Source organism: Salvelinus alpinus, chromosome 6 (assembly GCF_045679555.1).
Source record: "Salvelinus alpinus chromosome 6, SLU_Salpinus.1, whole genome shotgun sequence".
Lineage (NCBI taxonomy): Eukaryota > Metazoa > Chordata > Actinopteri > Salmoniformes > Salmonidae > Salvelinus > Salvelinus alpinus.
The window spans coordinates 62,813,264-62,836,780 of record NC_092091.1 but is presented as its reverse complement, the minus strand read 5'-3'; the positions used below and the strand labels follow the sequence as shown (position 1 = coordinate 62,836,780).

The 23,517-nt window shown below is 42.9% G+C and overlaps 1 protein-coding gene across 3 annotated transcripts in view; it reads right to left on the bottom strand.

Moving 5' to 3' along the window:
* Nucleotides 1-22,786, bottom strand: part of LOC139577673 (uncharacterized) — a 39,641-nt gene extending 16,855 nt beyond the window's left edge. The window contains exons 1-8 of one of the 3 annotated variants that reach the window (XM_071404833.1): nt 22,032-22,783; nt 21,132-21,262; nt 20,759-20,926; nt 11,473-11,634; nt 10,988-11,099; nt 10,689-10,816; nt 6,587-6,751; nt 110-262 (exon numbers count right to left, since the gene is read on the bottom strand). In XM_071404833.1, the coding sequence (XP_071260934.1) occupies nt 110-262; nt 6,587-6,751; nt 10,689-10,816; nt 10,988-11,099; nt 11,473-11,634; nt 20,759-20,926; nt 21,132-21,262; nt 22,032-22,314 (1,302 nt within the window). In that variant the 5' untranslated portion in view covers nt 22,315-22,783. The other 2 variants (XM_071404834.1, XM_071404836.1) reach the window with 2 other exon arrangements.
* Between the last annotated feature and the right edge of the window lie 731 nt (nt 22,787-23,517).

Genomic DNA, 23,517 nt, shown 5'->3' with positions numbered 1-23,517 from the left:
TGATCTAAAAGGCAAAACTGATTCTAGATCAGAACTCCTACTCTGAAAGGCTTTGTGGATACAGGCCCTGACCTAATATGATTCAGCCAGTAGTTCACAGTGGGCTCACCTCAGTGAGACTGTGTGTGGTCCTGTGCTGCTCAGCTGGTTCCTCTGTGGTTTCAGGAGGAGGTGTAGTCTGGCTGTCCTCCATGACCATGGTCTCCTCAGGGTTCCCCAGACCCTCCTCATTCACCAGCACCATGTCTGGACCCTCCTCCTCCTAGAAGAGACAGGTGATACAGATTACACAGACATACAATGTACACACAGATAATAAAACACAACATGGAAGGGCCATACTTGCTACATTAAACAATTCATTTAGTCTCAATGTGCATCAGCCAATTAAAATAGTTGATTTAATTGCACATAAAACGCTAAACAACTGCTCCTCGGGCGCCGATGACGTGGATGTCGTTTAAGGCAGCCCCCTGCACCTCTCTGATTCAGAAGGGTTGGGTTAAATGCGGAAGACGCATTCAGTTGTACAACTGACTAGATATCCCCCTTTCATTACATTTTAGCTGGTCCGATCAGATAACCTGGCACACGTTAGCCTTATGCTAATCTCACCAGTTGGCAGTGATTATTTCCGGTAACAAATTCCACATCATCCTATCAAAGAACTTAGACTTATTATCCACAAACCAATGGCATTTCTTAAAATAAGTAAATTACAAATTCAAGATTTACTTTTGTTCCATTACGGCTAGGTCTGTAAAGTGCTGTGTCCCAATATTGCATGATGATGCATCCTTGACTAGGCTCCTACTTCGCATATGACAAAACTAAAGTTTTTGCCGGTCCTTTTCACATATATTCATATGCTTTCATAGCAATAAAGATGTAGAAGGATTATACAACAAGTTATATTCGCGTACATCGTAGAAAGTTGAAGACGATGATTAGTTGATTAATTGTTCAACAGTCTTATGGCTTGTGGGTAGAAGCTGTTAAGGAGCCTTTTGGTCCTAGATTTGGCGCTCCGGTACCACTTGCCGTATGGTAGCAGAGAGAAAAGTCCATGACTTGGGTGAATGGAGTCTGACAATTCTTTGGGCTTTCCTCTGACACCGCCTAGTATACAGGTCCTGGATGGCAGGAAGCTTGGCCCCAGTGATGTACTGGACCGTACGCACTACCCTCTGTAGCGCCTTACGGTCAGATGTTGAGCAGTCACGATACCAGGCGGTGATGCAACCAGTCAGGATGCTCTCGACGGTGCAGCTGTAGAACTTTTTGAGGATCTGGGGACCCATGTCAAATCTTTTCAGTCTCCTGAGGGGGAAAAGGTGTTGTCGTGCCCTCTTCACGACTGTCTTGGTGTGTGGACACCAAGGAACTTGAAACTCAACCCGCTCCACTACAGCCCCGTCAATGTTAATGGGGGCCTGTTCTGCCTGCCCTTTCCTGTAGTCCACGATCAGCTCCTTTGTCTTGCTCACATTGAAGGAGAGGTTGTCCTGGCACTACACTGCCAGGTCTCTGACCTTCTCTCTATAGGCTGTCTCATCGTTGTCGGTGAGACAACGTCTGCAAACTTAATGAGGGTGTTGGAGTTTTGCTTGGCCACGCAGTCGTGGGTGAACAGGGAGTACAGGAAGGGACTAAGCACACACCTCTGAGGGGCCCCAGTGTTGAGGATCAGCGTAGCAGACGTGTTGTTGCCTACCCTTACCACCTGGGGGTGGCCCGTCAGGAAGTCCAGGATCCAGTTGCAGAGGGAAGTGTTTAGTCCCAGGGTCCTTAGCTTAGTGATGAGCTATGGTGTTGAACGCTGTAGTCAATGAACAGCATTCTCATATAGATGTTCCTTTTGTCCAGGTGGCAAAGGGCAGTGTGGAATGTGATTGAGATTGCATCATCTGTGGATCTGTTGGGGCGGTATGCTAATTGAGTGGGTCTAGGGTATCTGGGAGGATGCTGTTGATGTGAGCCATGACCAGCCTTTCAAAGCACTTCATGGCTACAGACGTGAGTGCTACGGGGCGGTAATCATTTAGGAATGTTAGCTTTGCTTCCATGGGCACACGGACTATGGTAGTCTGCTTGAAACATGTACGTATTACAGACTCAGTCTGGGAGAGGTTGAAAATGTCAGTGAAGACACTTGCCAGTTGGTCCACGCATGCTTTGAGGAGACGTCCCTGTAATCCGTCTGGCCCCGCAGCTTTGTGAATGTTGACCTTTTTAAAGGTCTTGCTCACATCAGCTACCGAGAGCGTTATCACACAGTCGTCCAGAAAAGCTGGTGCTCTCATGCATGCTTCAGTGTTGCTTGCCTCGAAGCAAGCATAAAAAAACGTTTAGCTCGTCTTGTTTCCCTTTGTAGACCGTAATAGTTTTAAAGCCCTGCCACATTCGACGATCGTCAGAGCCGGTGTATTAGGATTCAATCTTAATCCTGTATTGATGCTTTGCTTGTTTGATGGTTCGTCTGAGGGCATAGCGGAATTTCTTACAAGCGTCCAGATTAGTGTCCCACTCCTTGATAGTAGCAGCTCTAGCCTTTAGCTCGATGCGGATGTTGCCTGTAATCCATGGCTTCTGGTTGGGATATGTACGTACGGTCACTGTGGGGACGTCGTCGTTGATGCACTTATTGATGAAGACGATGACTGAGGTGGTATACTCCTCAATGCCATTTGATGAATCCCGGGAAAAAATCTAGTCTGTGCTAGCAAAACAGTCCTGTAGCATCCGCGTCATCTGACCACTTCCGTATTGAGTGAGTTACTGGTACTTCCTGCTTTAGTTTTTGCTTGAATTATGGTCAGATTTGTCAAATAGAGGGCAGGGGAGGAGTAAACGTGGGCTAGAGTTTTTTTTCCCTCTGGTTGCACATGTGACATGCTGGTAGAAATGAGGTAAAACGGATTTAAGTTTGCCTGCATTGAAGTCCCCGGCCACTAGGAGCACTGCTTCTGGATGAGCATTTTCTTGTTTGCTTATGGCCTTATACAGCTTGTTGAGTGCGGTCTTAGTGCCAGCATCGGTTTGTGGTGGTAAATAGACGGCTATGAGTAATATAGATGAGAACTCTCTTGGTAGATAGTGTGGTCTACAGCTTACCATAAGGTACTCTACCTCATGCGAGCAATACCTTGAGACTTATTTAATATTTGACATCGCGCACCAACTGTTATTGACAAATAGATACTTACCAATACACTTGGCAAGTGTTTTGGTTATAAAGCGCTGTTGTGTGTATACAGATCATATGTGATGTATATTAAAAGAAGTCTTAGAATGAAAAGTCCCATTTTGTGTTTATTAAAAACACACCATATGATAACCACACAACGTTTCAACTAAAAATCAGCATTAACTTGATTAACTGAATTAACTTTCTAATTAAAAGTATCTTGCGGAAAAAAATAGCTAGTTGAATGGAAGTAATGAAATTACATTTGTGAACATCATATAGCCTACACAGTACAAACACAATACGTAAAATACTTTTTGGGCATATACAGTACCAGTCACAAGTTTTCTACATCGTACAATAATAGTGTAGACATCAAAACTATGAAATAACACATGGAATCTTGTAGTAACCAAAAAAGTGTTAAACAAATCAAATTATTTGAAATACTTCAAAGTAACCACCCTTTGCCTTGATGACAGCTTTGCACACTCTTGGCATTCTCTCACCCAGCTTCATGAGGTAGTCACCTGGAATGCATTTCAATTAACAGGTGTGCCTTGTTAAGTTAATTTATGGAATTTCTTTCCTTCTTAATGTGTTTGAGCCAATCAGTTGTGTAGTGACATGGTAGGGGTGGTATACAGAAGATAGCCCTATCTGGTAAAAAACCAAGTCCATACTATGGCTTGAACAGCTCAAATAAGCAAAGAGAAACGACAGCCCATCATTTCTTTAAGACATGAAGGTTAGTCAATCCGTAAAATTTCAAGAACTTTTAAAGTTTCTTCAAGTGCAGTCACAAAAACCATCAAGTGCTATCATGAAACTGGCTCTCATGAGGACCGCCACAGGAAAGGAAGACACAGAGTTACCTCTGCTGCAGAGGACAAGTTCATTAGACTTACCAGCCTCAGAAATTGCAGCCCATATAAATGATTCAGTTCAAGTAACAGACACATCAACATCAACTGTTCAGAGGAGACTGCGTGAATCAGGCCTTCATGGTCGATTGCTGCAAAGAAACCACTACTAAAGGACATCAATAATAAGAGACTTGCTTTGGCCAAGAAACACGAGAATGGACATTAGACCGGTGGAAATCTGTCCTTTGGTCTGAGGAGTCCAAATGTGAGATTTTTGGTTCCAACCGCTGTGTCTTTGAGGCGTACCGTGAAGCATGGAGGAGGTGGTGTGATGGTGCTTTGCTGGTGACACTGTCAGTGATTTATTTAGAATTCAAGGCATACTTAACCAGCATGGCTACCACAGCATTCTGCAGCAATACGCCATCCCATCTGGTTTGCGCTTAGTGGGACTATCATTTGTTTTTCAACAGGACAAAGACTCAAAAACAAACCTCCAGGTTGTGTAAGGGCTATTTGACCAAGGAGAGTGATGGAGTGCTGCATCAGATAACCTGGCCTCCACAATCACCCGACCTCAACCCAATTGAGATGGTTTGGGATGAGTTGGACCGAAGAGTGAAGGAAACGCAGTTAACAAGTGCTCAGCATATGTGGGAACTCCTTCAAGACTGTTGGAAAAGCATTCCTCATGAAGCTGGTTGAGAGAATGCCAAGACTATGCAAAGCTGTCATCAAGGCAAAGGGTGGCTACTTTGAAGAATCTAAAATATATTTTGATTTGTTTAACACTTTTTTGGTTACTACACGATTCCATATGTGTGTGTTATTTCATAGTTTTGATGCCTTCACTATTACTCTACAATGTAGAAAATAGTTTTTTTTAAATGGAATGAGTAGGTGTGTCCAAACTTTGACTGGTACTGTATGTATACACACACACACACACACACACACACACTTTGTATCCTTCATTTACTCAAGTGTTTCTATTATTTTACCTGTTTATTAATAATATTAATTATTCTTGCAAAATTGCTCAAATTCAGCTAATTTGATTGGGAATAACTGATGAACAGCAATATTCAAACATTGTCTCAGATTTAAGTCAGGATCACTCAACACCTCTTAAAGTCATTCTGGTGTGTATTTGGCATTAAAATGTGTGTAATTTGTGAAAAATACAACTATTGCAGGGTTAGGTATTCAGAAAACTGAGGCAGGGTTTCCTCTGACCTTTTAGTACCCGATCCCTGCCGGTGACGTACATGATGCTTCCACCACAATACTTTAACTTTCTAAATCCAATGTAATCCCTTTTTAGACTTAATTTTAAAGGCAGCAAAATGTGAAGGCAAAGTATATCACTAAGCAAAGTATATCACACAATGTATACATGCAATATTCTACCCAGCAATATTCAATACTGAAATCTGTTCCTCTTGTTACTCCAAATGCATCGGTGGATATGTTTTGCTGACAACAATGAAAATTATTCTTTGTCTTCAATGCAGTGTTTGATCTAAATGTCAGTAGCTATCGAGTGAAATGGTAATTCTGCTGGTGTATCCTGAGGTAGCTCCTCTGAGAACTTCTTCCCGCAGTGAGTACAGGCGAACGGCTTCTCTCCCGTGTGGACCCTCAGGTGGTCCTGGCGGGAAAACCTCTTCTCACACTGGGGGCAGCTGTAGGGTTTCTCCCATGTGTGGACCCTCTGGTGCCTCTTCAAGGTGCAAGCCTGAGCGAAGTGCATGTGACTCTGAATACAGCTGAAGGGTTTCACCCGTGTGGACTCTCTGGTGGATCTCCACCCTATGAAGGCAGCTAAAGCCTTTGTTACAGAACATGCTGAGGAACCGCTTCTCTTTACTATTGCCTGATGTTGCTCGACCTCCCTGCGTCTGGGCTCTAGCCCTGTTGTTTGAGGTCAATACCTGATCAAAAAGGACACGGCCGTGTGAATCGGAAGGTGCCATCGACATGGACACTGGTTCGCGATCCCTAAACGCATGTAAAAGGGAGTGGGTGAGGACATTTGGATTGATCTCTAAGCTTCCCCTGTAATCTAAGAAATATTTGCAGTGCGACTGTCTGTCTCCTGGGTGACTATCTGCATTCCATGTTGGAGGAGCGTCACCCTCCACTGTCAAAGTCATTTCATCTACCAATGACTACAACCTCCCCTTTCTTATCTAGGCAACCTTCAGAGTATACAATACAACTGTACTGGATTCATTCCCCTCTAGACAGATCATTCTGCCTCTAAAACCAAGGGCATGTTGCCAGGGTCCATCTCTGTAGTGTAAGAACAAGATAGACACTGGTGTTGATGATCTAACGCCTCACCATCTCCAGGGGAATGAACCGTCCTCTGGCTCTGGTGAAATACCAGTAAATTCTCTTGAGCCGGGAGCAGGAGGACAGCCCAGTGGCCACAGATCTGTGGTCAGATCCTGTGTAGGATTCTGTGTGTTACAGTTAAAGTCTTGGTGTCTGTCTCTGACTTAAGGACGGCATTCCGCGTTCCACTGACCTCCATGATGCTGTGCCGGGTCCTGGCGGCGGTGGATAGGTCCTCCGTAGCTACAGGGGGTGCCACTCCAGCTGCTGCTCCAGTCTGGATGTCAGTGCTGGGTCGTGGGTCCTCCTCTCCTCCAGTCCTCTCCTGTTTGACCCCAGGATCTGCATCCTCTGCAGACTGACACAAGAATAGAGGAGGTTATTACCAGGAATGGGAGCGTTTATTCGAATATCCGAATGGAGGTTAGTATTTGAATACTTGCAACAGTATTCATTTTGGAAGGGAAAAAACATCTTAGGCGTATTTTAACTATGAAAAGGCTTTGTCTCAATTAAATACAATTATATTTTTAATAGTGAAAATATTTCAAATGCCCATCCCCAGTTATTACATGAGTAGAATTGGATAACAATGTCATATTGAAGTCTCACAGATAAATGAGGATGTAAGCAAGTGAATAGCTGAGGGGAGCCTCAGGGGCCTGTTAGGGAGGTATTTTCGTCGATAGGATTACTTGTACTGCCTCTGCTGTCAAGTCCCCCCAAAAACGTTCAGCTGCACTTACAATGATTCCGATTTCCTCTCCGTTTGTGCTGTGCAGTTAATGACCATTGTAATAAATGCAACAAAGCACACCTTTTTACACACACATTCACTGATGCAGGCTCTACTACCATTGCATCTACAGCTCTACTCGTTCCTTCAACTCTTCTCACCACCGCCAGGTAGGAGACACGCTGGACAGCCCTTACTTTTGCCAATTCTGTCTCCTTCACTCTAACAGGGCAATCTGGGTATTGGCATAAGATACTCTTCCCGTCTGCATACACTTGACACCTTACCAAATATTTTGCATTTATGGCACTGATGGGGTTTGTGCATGTAGGCTCTTAAAGGGTATCTCACATAGCCCAACTTCACATGAGAAGGGAGAAACTAGATGAAGTGAATTTCTTTACTTAATCTACCATATGGGTCTGTCAACCTGCACCAACAACTCCACCTACTTCCTCAGGTATAAAATCTGCACACACTATGCGCCACCCCAGATAACCCTGTTGATAGGCGCTCTGCTTTGAAGATCCATACACAAAACATTCCACTCATATCTTCTTGAGGCACAATGTACACCTCTTCTACTCCGCAGACACACAAAAAATTGAAATAAACCCACTTCTTTTGACTCTGACACCACTTCACCCAACGCATTCCATGACATCTATCAAGACTTAAAGCGGATCTCCAAAACACTCACTCAGACTAAAGACGAGTCTAGGGGTTTCCACAACAACTTTACTTCTGTTTCCTTTGTTTTTCGCCACTGAAACCCACTCAATCTCATCTTCACTCGCCAGCAGTTTCAAACAAAACAATAGTTTCCGCCATCTTCCTCACCTCATGGCTTTCCATACTCAGACCACTTGTGTTTACACTGAACAGAAAGGATCTATATTAAAGATGAGATCCTAAAGGAGAAGACAGACTTCCTATTAGACAACCACCAGAGGGGTCTCCCACCACTCTCTGTGAAGGCTGAAGTCCAGGGTGACCTGCTCTGTTCATCATTGATACTGTGGTGTTTGTATCATAGGAACAGGAGAGTCTCTATCAGCCCCAGGCCCTGCTACATCCCCGCACTGAGACTGTGAAGAGAAGGGTCTGGGCTGAGGACTGGATCCCTGATTGCAGACTCGGTCCCATGACTGAGGTTGTTCAGTCCACCTGTCCACTGGTTGTGTTCTGTGTGGTGGTGGAGTTTTTGTCCCTTGTGGTTCGGTCCTGGTTCCGACTCGGGAAGGAAAAGTGAAGGCTCCTGATCCAGGGTCCTGATCCAGAGCCAGGGTTTGTGACCAGCCGCTTCAGAGGTCCAGTCTCTACCCCCAGCAACACCGGATATCAGCAGGTCCTCATTGACTGCAGACTGTAAACACTAATTGTACAGAAGAGCATATAAAGGTTTATATAAGAAACTCTTTGCTGTACACACAGAAACAAAATGTTTTTAAATCACAGTCAAGCCCATCTAACACTGTGATTCAAGTAACTTATAATACGAAGCCATTGGAGTTTCTAAAAAAAAATGTCCATAACTGTTTATTCAATAATTAAGTATAATGTTTTGGTTCGGTTGAAACTCAGACCCTGCAATGATACAAAAATAACCAAGTCAGTCAGTACAGAGTAAATGTTGCATTTAATTTCAACAAAATGGTCACACACATGCATAACGTGAAGTACAATACTTTTACTGCACAAAACATGAAGAGTAGAATAACATTTCTCAATATGGTAACATTTTACTTTTTCTGGAACCAAGTGGCTGCGGTTCCAGATTTTCTGAAACCCAAATTGCTGTTGCTAAAAATACAGAGATTTCTGCGCATGCGGGATCTACTAGCCTTCTCCTTTCAGTTGCTGCTCAGTGCTGAGTCACTCTGTAACTCCACTGCCGCTTGTACACAAAACAGAACAGTTATTTGTCTTTAACAGTCTAGCAATGTTCTTCTTTCATCATCATTACAAAGAACGGCTAAACAGGAGGCAGACTCCTGGCTATATGGCAGCATAACTTTAAAGATTATATCATCACATCAAACGCAAATTGTTTTGTCCCAATGCAATGTGTAGACGGTCTTGTTTGAGACTATTGCTACGGCAATATCCGTTACACCAGACAGAGAAGGTTGTAGCCTTCATACATATTTTTGGAACGTTCATTCAAATCGCAGCTGTTCAGACATGAGGCAAAGACCGGCTACATTATCATATCGCTCAAATTGGTTTTGGGTCCAGAAGAGGGTGACTAAATAAAGAAACGTGAACATGAGTAAATAACACATGCGCAGAATGTAATTTGGATCCTTAGATTTGAGAAAGACCATTCCAGAGGGGTGAAGCGGGGATGAAAACTCCATATTCGTAGCCTCTGCCTTCCTGTACATTTGGTACCCTCGCTTTGAGAACATTTATTTGAGAATACTTCGGAAAAGGTTCAACATTACATTACACATCTTCATGTCAAGTAAACATGAATTAAGGCACTATCATTTCCGCATTATAACAGGACAAGGTTATCACTTTATCACTTTATACAGACGCCATCACACCAACCATGCCTCATCATACTCATTCTTTCCTCAGTTCACCTCATCCAGTTCCCTACTACATCCAAAACCAACAGAATTAACTACTAACAAACTAACTAGTACTACATAACATGTTACTATACACTATACATGGGCCATGTGCATTTTCTGCTGGTCTTTCCTGAGATAGCTCCTCTCTGAGAAACTCATTGTCTCCCGTGTGGACCTTCAAGTGCATCTTCAGATGGTGCTGGTGGGAGAACCTTTTGTTACACTGGGGGCAGATATTTGGTTTCTCCCGTGTGGACCCTCTGGTGCCTCTTCAGGCTGGACGAGTGGGAGAAACTGACCCGGCACAGGTGGCAGCTGAAAGGTTTCTCCCCTGTGTGAACCCTCTGGTGCCTCTTCAGGTGACACGCTTCAGCAAAGCGCATCTGACACTGGGTACAGCCAAATGGTTTCTCCCCTGTGTGCATCCTCTTATGGATCTCCACCTGTTTGGGGAAACTGAAGGCTTTCCCACAGAATGAACACGAGAAGCGCTTATCTTTGCCATTAGATCTGCTGATAGCGTTACTACTGTCATTTGTCAATGGGCTTGTATAGCCATTTATTGTTGAGGGACTGACATTGTCTGAGGTCTGGTTTAACATAAGGAGAGGAGGACGAAGGTCAGGCAGTGTCTGTGTTGTTGAAGGGTCCATGTTCCAGTTGATAGATCCTATAGAAGGCAGGCTGAAGGCAGCAACTGTTAGGGGGTTAACCTGAGGCGCCATCAGTCTCTCTGAATCACAACTATAGGAGCAGGACGGAGCATAGCTAGCCAAGTCTGTGTCTGTTCTCTCCCGCCGAATATGGATACCTCCCCGTCCCCGTAGATCAAATCTACGCCTTGCCCTGGTCTCTGCCAGTCTGTTGTCATGGAGACTTTGTTCGGTCGTTGTTCTGTGTTCGACTGTCTGTTTATGGTTGTGGTTAACAGTGTTGTTCCCCAGCCCTGAGTTGAAGACGCTGTCCCATCCACTAACCTCCACTATGTCACCAGTGATCCTGGCCTGCTCAGTGATGTCCTCCCCCAGGCCCTTGGCTACACCCATCTGGGTATGGGAATCAAAGATGGCCACCCAGTCTCCTCTGTTAGCCTCCAGCCAACCACCTGTAGGAAGATGTTAGAAAATAGACCTTAAAAACATGTTGTCGTCAAGTTCATACATTAATGTGTGTTTTTGTATGTAAACATACGTTGCATTGATTTCATTTTATGAATGAAGAAAATTCCTGTTAAAGATCTATTACTGTATGTAGGCTATATGTATTTCTCCCTTACTTTGCACCCCCATCTTTAGTCCACTCAGCAGATCAATGCTCTCTGGTCCGTCTTCTATTGTCTCCTCTTTGACCAGCAGCAGATCAGGCTTCCCATCCTCCATGTCTACTGACTGTAAGAGATACAGTGTGAGAGGATGTTGGATCAAGAAATCTGATATGAGCACCCTGCCATGGAGCATCTTCTGATTGGGCAATGACGGACTGCTATGAGTACTATGCAAACATGTTAGTTAATTTGATTACTTGACACTCTTTAATGGTGTGATAATTAAAAGGCATGGTCCCACACTTAAAACAAAAATAATCTAGACCTGGGACAGTATCCAGAGTATAAGTGCTGATCAAGGATCAGTTCCCTACCTGTCTATGTAGTCTTATTCATTATGATCTAGAAGGCAAAACCGATCCTAGATCAGCACTGCTGCTTTTTGAAAATAGGCCCTGACCTAATACTATTCAGCCAGTAGTTCATAGTGGGCTCACTTCAGTGAGACTGTGTGTGGTCCTGTGCTGCTCAGCTGGTTGCTCTGTGGGTTCAGGAGGTGTAGTCTGGTTGCCCTCCATGACCATGTTCCCCTCAGGGTTCCCCAGACCCTCCTCACACCCCTCCTCCTTCACCAGCAGCACCTCTGGACCCTCCTCCTCCTGGAAGAGAGAGGTGATGCAGATTACACAGACATACACTCCCTCAGGTACGTACACACACAGAGATAAACACACTTTCAACATCCCCACTACATTTGAGTCCTATACTGTTATAGTTTTAGAATGACTTCATTATTTTTAAACCCATCATGCTGGACATAAATATGTTGTGGGTAAAAAGAAATCAGCTGAAGCCTGGTAAAGATCCATCCAGTCCTGCTAGTTATAGACCTATTGCACTTACATAAAATCTCTATACTAATGGAAAAGTTGATTGTGGGTAGATTGTTGTATTATCTGGAACATAGGGATCTATTAAGTCCATCTCAGAGTGGATTCAGAAAAATAAGGACTATCCTTCATGTATTGGTTACAATTAGTACTGCAGTGACCAAAGCTTTGGCAATGAAGGAAGTGATGTCAATTGTATATTTTTACATAGAAAAAGAATTTGATACAATGTGGAGGGAAGGGCTACTGGTTCAATTGAATGTGTGTATAGGTGGGAGAATGTACAACTGGATCATGGATTTCTTGTTTGACCGAACCTTCCAGGTCAGGTTGGGATCGGAGTTATCAGGAGAATATGAGGTGGAAAATGGAACTCCACAGGGTAGCACCATTAGTCCCACCTTATTCACGTTGATACAGGGTATAGTGGCGGCCTTATATGCAGATGATGGTGCAATTGTAATAGATAAAAGGCAAGGAGCTGTTTTAGCAGTAGAGGAATGATCCTTATCATGGTGTTTCAAGTTATCTGTATCCAAATCTTGTTTGCTAACAAAAAGACAAAGGAAGGTGTCAGTGTTCGATTATATGGACAATGATTGAAAAGGGTTGCAGAATTTAAGTATTTGGGGCTATGGTTTGATAAAGCTTACATGGAGATGTCATATTACATGTATTGAGACTAAATGTAAGAAAGTATTCAATCTTATGAGGACAATAGTTGTGCATGACTGGGGGGCAGATATGCAATCTTTTGGCCCAGAGATTGGGGAAATGGTTGATGAATATGGACTCAGGGACCTTGTTATTAGGCCATCTGTGGCAATAGGAACTGTGCCACTGTGGTTTTATACAAGAACATACAGTATGTTGATCTTAGCCTAATCCAACGGTTCCCACACTCGGTCCTCTGGACCCCAAAGAGTGCACGTTTTGGTTTTTGCTGTAGCACTCCACTAAGCCTACTGGATGACAAATAGTTTTTAACCAAGACAGAATAACTTACTTTTTCATACATAACATAGGTAGAGCATGTCCCCTTATTGTATGGGACACTTTTAAGAGGGAATGCAATTCAACAAAAACATTTTAGGTCAAAAGAGTTCATCTGAAAAAGAAAATAGAGGAACTAACAGTAGAGATAAATAGCTATAAAAACAGTACCATAGAGGCTCAGAGTAAGTTAGAGGAAAAACAAAAATATATGGAGGAACGTATTCAAGAAAGACCAAGTGTAATATATTGTAAAAATAAACCGAACTGGATGGAATATCGGGAGAAATGCACCAAATAAAAAAAAATCTTCGACATTGAAATGCTACCAAAACTATTTTATAGAAACTTGTTACAAATAACGTATTCAATGACTCACCAAACAATATTTTAAAAGAGGAAGGAAAGTACTTTAAGCATATGTTTCCATTTCAGTCTCCTCCATTTCAACTAAAGGAAGTTAATTGTAAGATTAGTTTTCTATTAATAGTATAAAATTAACAGTTATACAGAAAGACTAATGTGAAGGCCTAATTAGAGGAGGAAATGATAGATGCAATTAAAGTCTCAAGTCTGGGAAAACTCTATGGCTGGATGACATACCAGTTGAAGTATATCCCCCCAAAAATGTATTTACTCCAAGGTCTGTTATTAACATGTTTTAACCACTCCTATAAAGATGACCAGATACTCTGCAAGAATGTCTTATTTAACTATTACTGAAACAGGACCCAGATGGTGAATATAAAGATTGAGTCCACCTAAAAAACTGGAGACCCCTTACACTCCAGTGTTGTGATGACAAAATCCTAGCAAATGCATAGCGCATAGAATTAAAAAAAGGTATTGTAGGTTATTATTCATCCTAATTAGACAGGTTTTACATGGACAATACAATGGAAATAATATACAGTGCATTTGGAAAGTATTTAGACCCCATGACTTTCTTCACATTTTGTTACTTTATAGCCTTATTCTAAAATGGATTAAAGTGTTTTTCCCCCCTGATCAATCTACACACAATAACAAAGCAAAAACGGGTTTTTAGAAATAAAACATTTAAAAAACGGATCACATTTACATAAGTATTCAGACCCTTTTTGCTTTGTTGAATCACCTTTGGCAGTGATTACAGCCTCGAGTCTTCCTGGTTATGACACTACAAGCTTTGCACACCTGTATTTGGGGAGTTTCTCCCATTCTTCTCTGCAGATCCTCTCAAGCTGTCAGGTTGTATGCATCGCTGCACAGCTATTTTCAGGTCTCTCCAGAGATTGGGTTGATGTCCGGATTCTGGCTGGAACACTCAAGGACATTCAAAGACTTGTCCCGAAGCCACTCCTGCATGGTCTTGGCTGTGTGCTTAGGGTTGTTGTCCTGTTGGAAGGTGAACCTTCGCCCAAGTCTGGAGCAGGTTTTCATCAAGGATCTCTCTGTACTCTGCTCCGTTCATCTCTCCCCTCAATCCTGACTAGTCTCCAAGTCCCTGCCTCTGAAAAACATCCCCACAGCATGCTGCCACCACCATGCTTCACCGTGGGGATGGTGTCAGGTTTCCTCCAGACGTGCCGCTTGACATTGAGGTCAAAGAGTTCAATCTTGGTTTCATCAGACCAGAGAATCTTGTTTCTCATGGTCTGAGAGTCCTTTAGGTTCCTTTTGGCAAACTCCAAGCGGGCTGTCATGTGCCTTTTACTGAGGAGTGGCTTCCGTCTGGCCACTCTACCATAAAGGCCTGATTGGTGAAGTGCTGCAGAGATCGTCGTCCTTCTGGGAGATTCTCCCATCTCCAAAGAGGACCTCTAGAGCTCTGTCAGAGTTACCATCGGGTTCTTGGTCACCACCCTGACGGGAAGCCAGCTCTAGGAAGAGTCTTGGTGGTTCTAAACTTCTTTCATTTAAGAATAATGGAGGCCACTGTGTTCTTGGACCGTCAATGCTGCAGACATTTTTTGGTACCTTTCCCCAGATCTGTGCCTTGACAAAATCCTGTCTCGGAGCTCTTACGGACAATTCCTTTGACCTCAGTGCATGTCAGAGCAAAAACCAAGCCATATCAACTGTGGGACCTTATATAGACAGGTGTGTGCCGTTCCAAATCATGTCCAATCAATTGAATTTACCACAGGTGGACTCCAATCAAGTTGTAGAAACATCTCAAGGATGATCAATGGAAACAGGATGCACCTGAGCTCAATTGAGTCTCATAGCAAAGGGTCTGAATAATAAGGTATCGGTTTTACATTTTTAATATATGTGCAAAAACATCTAAAAACCTGTTTTCGCTTTGTCATTATGGGGTATTGTGTGTAGGTTGATGAGAGAAAAAAAACAATTTCATCGATTTTAGAATAAGACTGTAACGTAACAAAATGTGAAAAAAAATCAAGGGGTCTGAATACTTTCCAAATGCACTGTAAGACAAGTACTGGAAACAATAAAACACTATGAAAAATCGGGGGAAAGGCCTTTGATAAAGTACGACTGGAATTTATATATAAATGCCTGGACTATTTTAATTTAGGAGAATCTCTTATAAAATGGGTTAAAGCAAGTCAAGTTCTTCCACACCGATCTCAACAAACTATTGATGTATGCACCTCGCATTGTGCACGCGGGCATTGTCATGCTGAAACAGGAAAGGGCCTTCCCCAAACTGTTGCCACAAAGTTGGAAGCAAAGAATCGTCTAGAATGTCGTAGCGTTAAGATTTCCCTTCACTGGAACTAAGAGGCCTCGCTGGAACCATGATAAACAGCCCCAGACCATTATTCCTCCTCCTAACTTCACATTTGGCACTATGCATTGGTGCAAGTAGCGTTCTCCTGGCATCCGCCAAACCCAGATTCATCCATCGGACTGCCAGATGGTGAAGTGTTATTCATCACTCCAGAGAACGCGTTTCCACTGGTCCAGAGTTCAATGGTGGCAAGTTTTACACCACTACAGCCAACGCTTGGCATTGCGAATGGTGATCTTAGGCTTGTGTGCGGCTGCTCGGCCATGGAAACCCATTTCATGATGCTGCCAATGAACAGTTATTGTGCTGACGGTGCTTCCAGAGAGAGTTTGGAACTCTGTAGTGAGTGTTGCAACCGAGAACAGACAATTTTTACACGCTACGCCCTTCAGCACTCGGTGGTCCCCTTCTGTGGCCTACCACTTTGTGGCTGCGCCGTTGTTGCTCCTAGACGTTTCTACTTTACAATAACATCACTTACAGTTGACCGGGGTAGCTCTTGCAGGGCAGAAATTTGACTGCCTTGTTGGAAAGGTGACATCCTGTGATGGTGCCACGTTGAAAGTCACTGAGCTCTTCAGGAAGGCCATTCTACTACCAATGTTTGTCTATGGAGATTGCATGGCTGTGTGCTCGATGTTATACACCTGTAAGCAACGGGTGTGGCCGAAATAGCTGAATCCACTCATTTGAAGGGGTGTCCACATACATTTGTATATATAGTTTATTATGGTTAAACTCAAATATACTAATTGATTAAAACAAAAATTGATTTTTTTTTAAAACTGTATAATCTTTGTAAATTACATCATTAATAGGACTGGTGGAGTTGTCACACATGCAGTTTACATAAATATATGGAAATGTCTGCTCTATCCAAAATTACAACCAACTGATTGCAGCATTACCGCAAAAATGGAGGAGGCAAGTGGAAAGGGGAGAAAGTAAGGACCAAAATTGGTTAAAGAAAATTGTGAGAAATAAAGTATACCAGTTTCATTTAAGGACCTAAAAATGTACAGCTGCACAATACAGGCTGCAAAATGTCCTCCCAACTATTTTCGATGTACCGATTCCATGGCACATGGTTTATGAACTGATACACAAAACGACGCCAGATTTAAAACTTTGTTTTTCAATTGAAATTATTATACAAAATTCTTGCAACCAATAGAATGTTATATACAGTGGGGAGAACAAGTATTTGATACACTGACAATTTTGCAGGTTTTCCTACTTACAAAGCATGTAGAGGTCTGTAATTTTTATCATAGGTACACTTCAACTGTGAGAGAAGGAATCTAAAACAAAAATCCAGAAAATCACATTGTATGATTTTTAAGTAATTAATTTGCATTTTATTGCATGACATAAGTATTTGATACATCAGAAAAGCAGAACTGAATATTTGGTACAGAAACCTTAGTTTGCAATTACAGAGATCATACGTTTCCTGTAGTTCTTGACCAGGTTTGCACACACTGCAGCAGGGATTTTGGCCCACTCCTCCATACAGACCTTCTCCAGATCCTTCAGGTTTCGGGGCTGTCGCTGGGCAATACGGACTTTCGGCTCCCTCCAAAGATTTTCTATTGGGTTCAGGTCTGGAGACTGGCTAGGCCACTCCAGGACCTTGAGATGCTTCTTACGGAGCCACTCCTTAGTTGCCCTGGCTGTGTGTTTCGGGTCGTTGTCATGCTGGAAGACCCAGCCACGACCCATCTTCAATGCTCTTACTGAGGGAAGGAGGTTGTTGGTCAAGATCTCGCGATACATGGCCCCATCCATCCTCCCCTCAATACGGTGCAGTCGTCCTGTCCCCTTTGCAGAAAAGCATCCCCAAAGAATGATGTTTCCACCTCCATGCTTCACGGTTGGGATGGTGTTCTTGGGGTTGTACTCATCCTTCTATTCCTCCAAACACGGCGAGTGGAGTTTAGAGCAAAAAGCTCTATTTTTGTCTCATCAGACCACATGACCTTCTCCCATTCCTCCTCTGGATCATCCAGATGGTCATTGGCAAACTTCAGACGGGCCTGGACATGCGCTGGCTTGAGCAGGGGGACCTTGCGTGCGCTGCAGGATTTTAATCCATGACGGCGTAGTGTGTTACTAATGGTTTTCTTTGAGACTGTGGTCCCAGCTCTCTTCAGGTCATTGACCAGGTCCTGCCGTGTAGTTCTGGGCTGATCCCTCACATTCCTCATGATCATTGATGCCCCACGAGGTGAGATCTTGCATGGAGCCCCAGACCGAGGGTGATTGACCGTCATCTTGAACTTCTTCCATTTTCTAATAATTGTGCCAACAGTTGTTGCCTTCTCACCAAGCTGCTTGGCTATTGTCCTGTAGCCCATCCCAGCCTTGTACAGGTCTACAATTTATCCCTGATGTCCTTACACAGCTCTCTGGTCTTGGCCATTGTGGAGAGGTTGGAGTCTGTTTGATTGAGTGTGTGAACAGGTGTCTTTTATACAGGTAACGAGTTCAAACAGGTGCAGTTAATACAGGTAATGAGTGGAGAACAAGAGGGCTTCTTAAAGAAAAACTAACAGGTCTGTGAGAGCCGGAATTCTTACTGGTTGGTAGGTGATCAAATACTTATGTCATGCAATAAAATGCAAATTAATTACTTAAAAATCATACAATGTGATTTTCTGGATTTTTGTTTTAGATTCCGTCTCTCACAGTTGAAGTGTACCTATGATAAAAATGACAGACCTCTACATGCTTTGTAAGTAGGAAAACCTGCAAAATCGGCAGTGTATCAAATACTTGTTCTCCCCACTGTATATATATGGGGGATACAACCATCCCAGCTCTGAAGATTTTGCTGCGAAGAGACAGAATCATTAGATCACTTCATTTTGGTAGCTGGTTGCAGGTTCAGGAATGGCTGAAAAAAATGCAACATTTACTTGGAGCTTACTCATCAAATCACCCAGCAGTGCTATTTGACAAGTCAGTCAATCGATCATAAATACTCTTAGCAAAGGTGTTTAATTTACATTATGTAGAAACTGAGAATTTAAAGGTTCAGAACTTTTGTAAAACATCACAGCGGAAAAATATATGGCAGCTAGAAATCAAAACTGGATGGTATTCAGAGATAGATGGGAGGGGCTGAGGGTAGCTGAAGGCTGGGACTGGATGGTGTTCAGAGATAGATGAGAGGGGTTGAGGGTAGCTAAAGGCTGGGTGTGAATACTTATGTGAATTTCATTTCTGTATTTAATTTAATACATTTGCTAAAATTTCAAAAAACATGTTTTCACTTTGTCATTATGGGGTATTCTTTGTGTGTGAGGAAAATAATCTAATGAATTTTGAATTCAGGCTGTAACACAACTAAATGTGGAATAAGTATTAATATTTGTTTTTTTGTAAGACATATTTTTACAATACAGAACACCCACAAACATCACCCCTACCCAGACCCATCTGCTCATACCCATCTCCAGTGCACACATCACTCTCTACCACATGGCTTCAAACTGCACCATTTTGTTTCTCTCCATTGCCGACGCACTTTCAACATTTAGATAATACAGCATTTGACCTTTCCATTTGTGTAATGTGAAAAGCGATCCAATGATTGTTCCATAGGGTTGTTAGTGAGTGATATTGGTTCTTGTAGAATAAGTTCCACTTTCTTCCATATTGTTGAAGTGTTCTTAACTATGAAGTTAATGTTCTTAGCTTTATCCTTTGAAAATAGACACGTGAAAAGATTATGGGTATGAATACTTTCTGAAGGCGCAAGCCATGCATTACTTAGACTGCAAAGATGGGTTAGGCCTAGATTTTGTTATTTCATTTCTGTAAACTACTTAACAAACTAGGCTATATTGGAAATAACAGTTATTTAAAGCTTTTAGGAATTTTTGCAGGATATTTGTTTTGCATCAACTGATAAAAAGGAGCCCACACGCAAACATTCATAGATTTGATCTTGGTGTCTGATCTAAGATGTCTCAAAGTGGTGTCATTCCCTATGGGATTAGTGATCATTCTATAATTTACTGCACAAGGTAAAAATAAAACATCTCTAACTGTTATGACACAATAACTGTGAGATATCTGAAACATGATAACAAAGATGCATTTATTGACCAATTGAGTAAAGTTAACTGGGACCCGGTACTTACATGTCTAGATATGGATTATAAAATATGAAAAACTAAAATAAAGATTTTTTTTTTGTGGTTTTGTTAAAAATAAACAGGATAGAACTATTTGAACAAATGTTTCTTAAGCATTGTGGATACTTTGCCTCCATGGAAAACTGTTAGAATTAAAGAACTAAACCTTGAATGAATCAGGAAATCATTGAGGCAATTAAATCAAGAAAAACTTATTTTCAAGAATATAACAGTACCGAAGATGAAGAGGCTCTAAATAGACACATAACCCTAAGGAACAAATCTAGTCAGATGAGGTAAAATGTGAAAATAGGAAGTTGTGGCAGTCACTAAACATAGTGATGGGAAGAATGCAGATTGTAAAAGCGTTGGTCTGGAGGTCAATGGGGAAATACAATTTGACAAGGAAGTGGTAGCTGATAGTTTCAATACCTTTTTCACAACAGTTGCCACAAATTTGGTTGAGAAGCTACTTGATTGTACTGGAGTGTCTGGTTATGGTCAGGTTTGGACACTATAGACGTTTTTGTGAGAAAACCGATTTGAGAGATGTCTCATGGTCTAACAAACACCGCTGTAGCTCGGCCACCTTCCACTGCAGATACGAAAGGCTGCTATTGGCGGATGCGGTGGATTGCGACGCAGCCCATACACTAAAAATATGATGTCTCTAACTTAAAAAGATTTTGATGGGGATTTTTTAAAATGCTAATTTAATTTCCATGCGGGCATCAAGTCTAGGGGTTTTTATCTCTGTAGCGTAAGAACAAGAGGGATCATTACCACCAGTGTTTAACGCATCACCATAGCCATCCCCACGGGTATGGACCATCCTTTGGCTCTGATGAAATACCGGTAAATACTCCAAGCCGGGAGCAGGAGGACAGCCCAGTCTCCCCAGGCCCAGTCTCTCTGGGTCTAATCTGTGGTCAGATCCTGTGTGTAAGAGCCTGTGTGTTAAAGTTAAAGTCTCTGTGTCTGTCTCTGACTTGAGGACAGTGTTCGGCATTCCACTGACCTCCGTGATGCTGCGTTGGGTCCTGGGAGGCTCTGGGGCGGTGTCCTCCGTGGCTACAGAGGGCTCTCCTGCCGCTCCAGTCTGGATGTCTCTGCTGCGCCGTGGGTCCACTTCTCCTTCAGACCTTTCCTGCTTGACCCCGGGACCTGCAGCTTCTCCATCTGCAGACTGACACAAGATGAGAGGAGGTTATTATCAGTACATGGGTTGAATTGGATAACAATGTCATAGGGAAGTCACAACCTACCCTATGGCAGATATATTAGGATGTACATGTAAGCAAGTGAATAGCTGAGGAGAGCCTTTCTGTTATAAACCGTCCACATTTGATCTACAAAGTAACTCATTTTTAATGCAACACTATTGCACTAACTTCTATCACAATAACATGCTGGGTTGAGGTTCCAGTCCCCTCATCAACAGTGATTGTTTGGTCATCTCTCCATGTATAGTGTCCTGCTGGCTTCACAAAGTTCCTGTGGCCTCCAGTAAGATGTCCTTCACCTGAGAGATGGGGGGGTTAGGTTAGCTACAGTCAATGCAACGGTATATTGTACACTATAGACACTGTCTAGAATTGGCAAGGATGTAAGGTAACACTTCTCATAACTTATTGATATACTATTTATAGATTGATGTATTATGTTCCATGCATCACAGTAAGTAAATCATTGAATAAAGAATAGGAAATGCAGTAAATCAATTATCTGGTTAGAATTTTGCTGTGGGTCATCTTTTATATGATGCGTGGGTTACAATGATGCCACAAGGAATACTCTTGTTGATGCTGTTAATTACCTTCCACAAGTAAGATATTCACACTGTGCTGTGTGAGTTCAGTAGCAACTAGCTACGGGTATACCGGTTCGTTAGTACGTGTTAGAATGCTTAGCTTTGGCACAAGATAAGCAGTGCTTTAATCCCGTTTCGTTAACCATCAAGCAAATGAAGACAATCACCAGACGCATGCCCACTATATATGAAATAACCATGAACAGTAGCCAATAGGATTACATGGGGCGTGCCAACACACGGTGAGCACAATAGGATCTCTATGGTTTGAGTTGCAATGACTGTACAATACCTATACTATGATATTGGCTCTTCTTTGCACAAGATAGCTAAGTAAATCAGGAGAATTATTGCATACTATCCAAAAACTGACCAAGACACACATCTGGGTAACACCTCAACATATGTACAGAGGCGAACGGGTCGACAGGCACTGAGAAGAACCGCGACAGGCCGTGCCGCATCGGCCTGCAAAATGTACCTCTTGCCATTCCTTTGTATCGGTCGAGGATCTTGACACTACTGGGACGACTGGTGAGGACACGATCTCGTATTGTCCTCTCTGCGTGCTCCCGTGTCACCTTCAGTTCCAGTAGCTGTAGTTTCCTCCGCAATGCCCTGTTTTCTTTTTGGCTTTGAGTTACTTCCAAACGAAACACTGCATAGTCGTCGTCTACGAGTTTACAGATCTCTGCCACGGCTGCATTCGCTAGCACCTCCATAATGGAGGCTATTTCAGTGTGAAAACCCACACAGCTAGCCATTGTTAGCAGCTAGCTAGTTTTACCTAGATAACATATCAACCAAATCTTGTCTCCAACGTGAATTAAAGACTACATGGTTTAAGTATGTGTTATTGAACGTCTAAATAATAAAAAAGCTGACGTGGAAATGGTTCTTGGTCTTCTTTGTTATCACAGCGTTCCACATTTTGTTTGTGCATGCCGCCACCTACTGTACGGGAGTGTGTGGTCGACCACGTTATATTTTGTGATACAAAAATTAAAAGGGGTACATTTTAATGCACCACCAACTAACATTAAACCTATATATTACTTAATAAAAAATTTAAAAAACACCACCCCATTTCACTACTTTAACCCCAACTGATCCTACAACAGGCTGATGGCCTGGGGAGGACATGACTCATTTAACCTCTCTTTCATATCGTCTGAGATCCCCAAGGATTGGAAAGCTGCCGCGGTCATCCCCCTCTTCAAAGGGGGAGACACCCTGGACCCAAACTGTTACAGACCTATATCCATCCTGCCCTGCCTATCTAAGGTCTTCGAAAGCCAAGTTAATAAACAGATCACTGACCATCTCGAATCCCACCGTACCTTCTCCGCTGTGCAATCCGGTTTCCGAGCCGGTCACGGGTGCCCCTCAGCCACGCTCAAGGTACTAAATGATATCATAACCGCCATCGATAAAAGACAGTACTGTGCAGCCGTCTTCATCGACCTGGCCAAGGCTTTCGACTCTGTCAATCACCATATTCTTATCGGCAGACTCAGTAGCCTCGGTTTTTCTGATGACTGCCTTGCCTGGTTCACCAACTACTTTGCAGACAGAGTTCAGTGTGTCAAATCGGAGGGCGTGTTGTCCGGTCCTCTGGCAGTCTCTATGGGGGTACCACAGGGTTCAATTCTCGGGCCGACTCTTTTCTCGGTATATATCAATGATGTTGCTCTTGCTGCGGGCGATTCCCTGATCCACCTCTACGCAGACGACACCATTCTGTATACTTCTGGCCCTTCCTTGGACACTGTGCTATCTAACCTCCAAACGAGCTTCAATGCCATACAACACTCCTTCCGTGGCCTCCAACTGCTCTTAAACGCTAGTAAAACCAAATGCATGCTTTTCAACCGTTCGCTGCCTGCACCCGCCCGCCCGACTAGCATCACCACCCTGGACGGTTCCGACCTAGAATATGTGGACATCTATAAATACCTAGGTGTCTG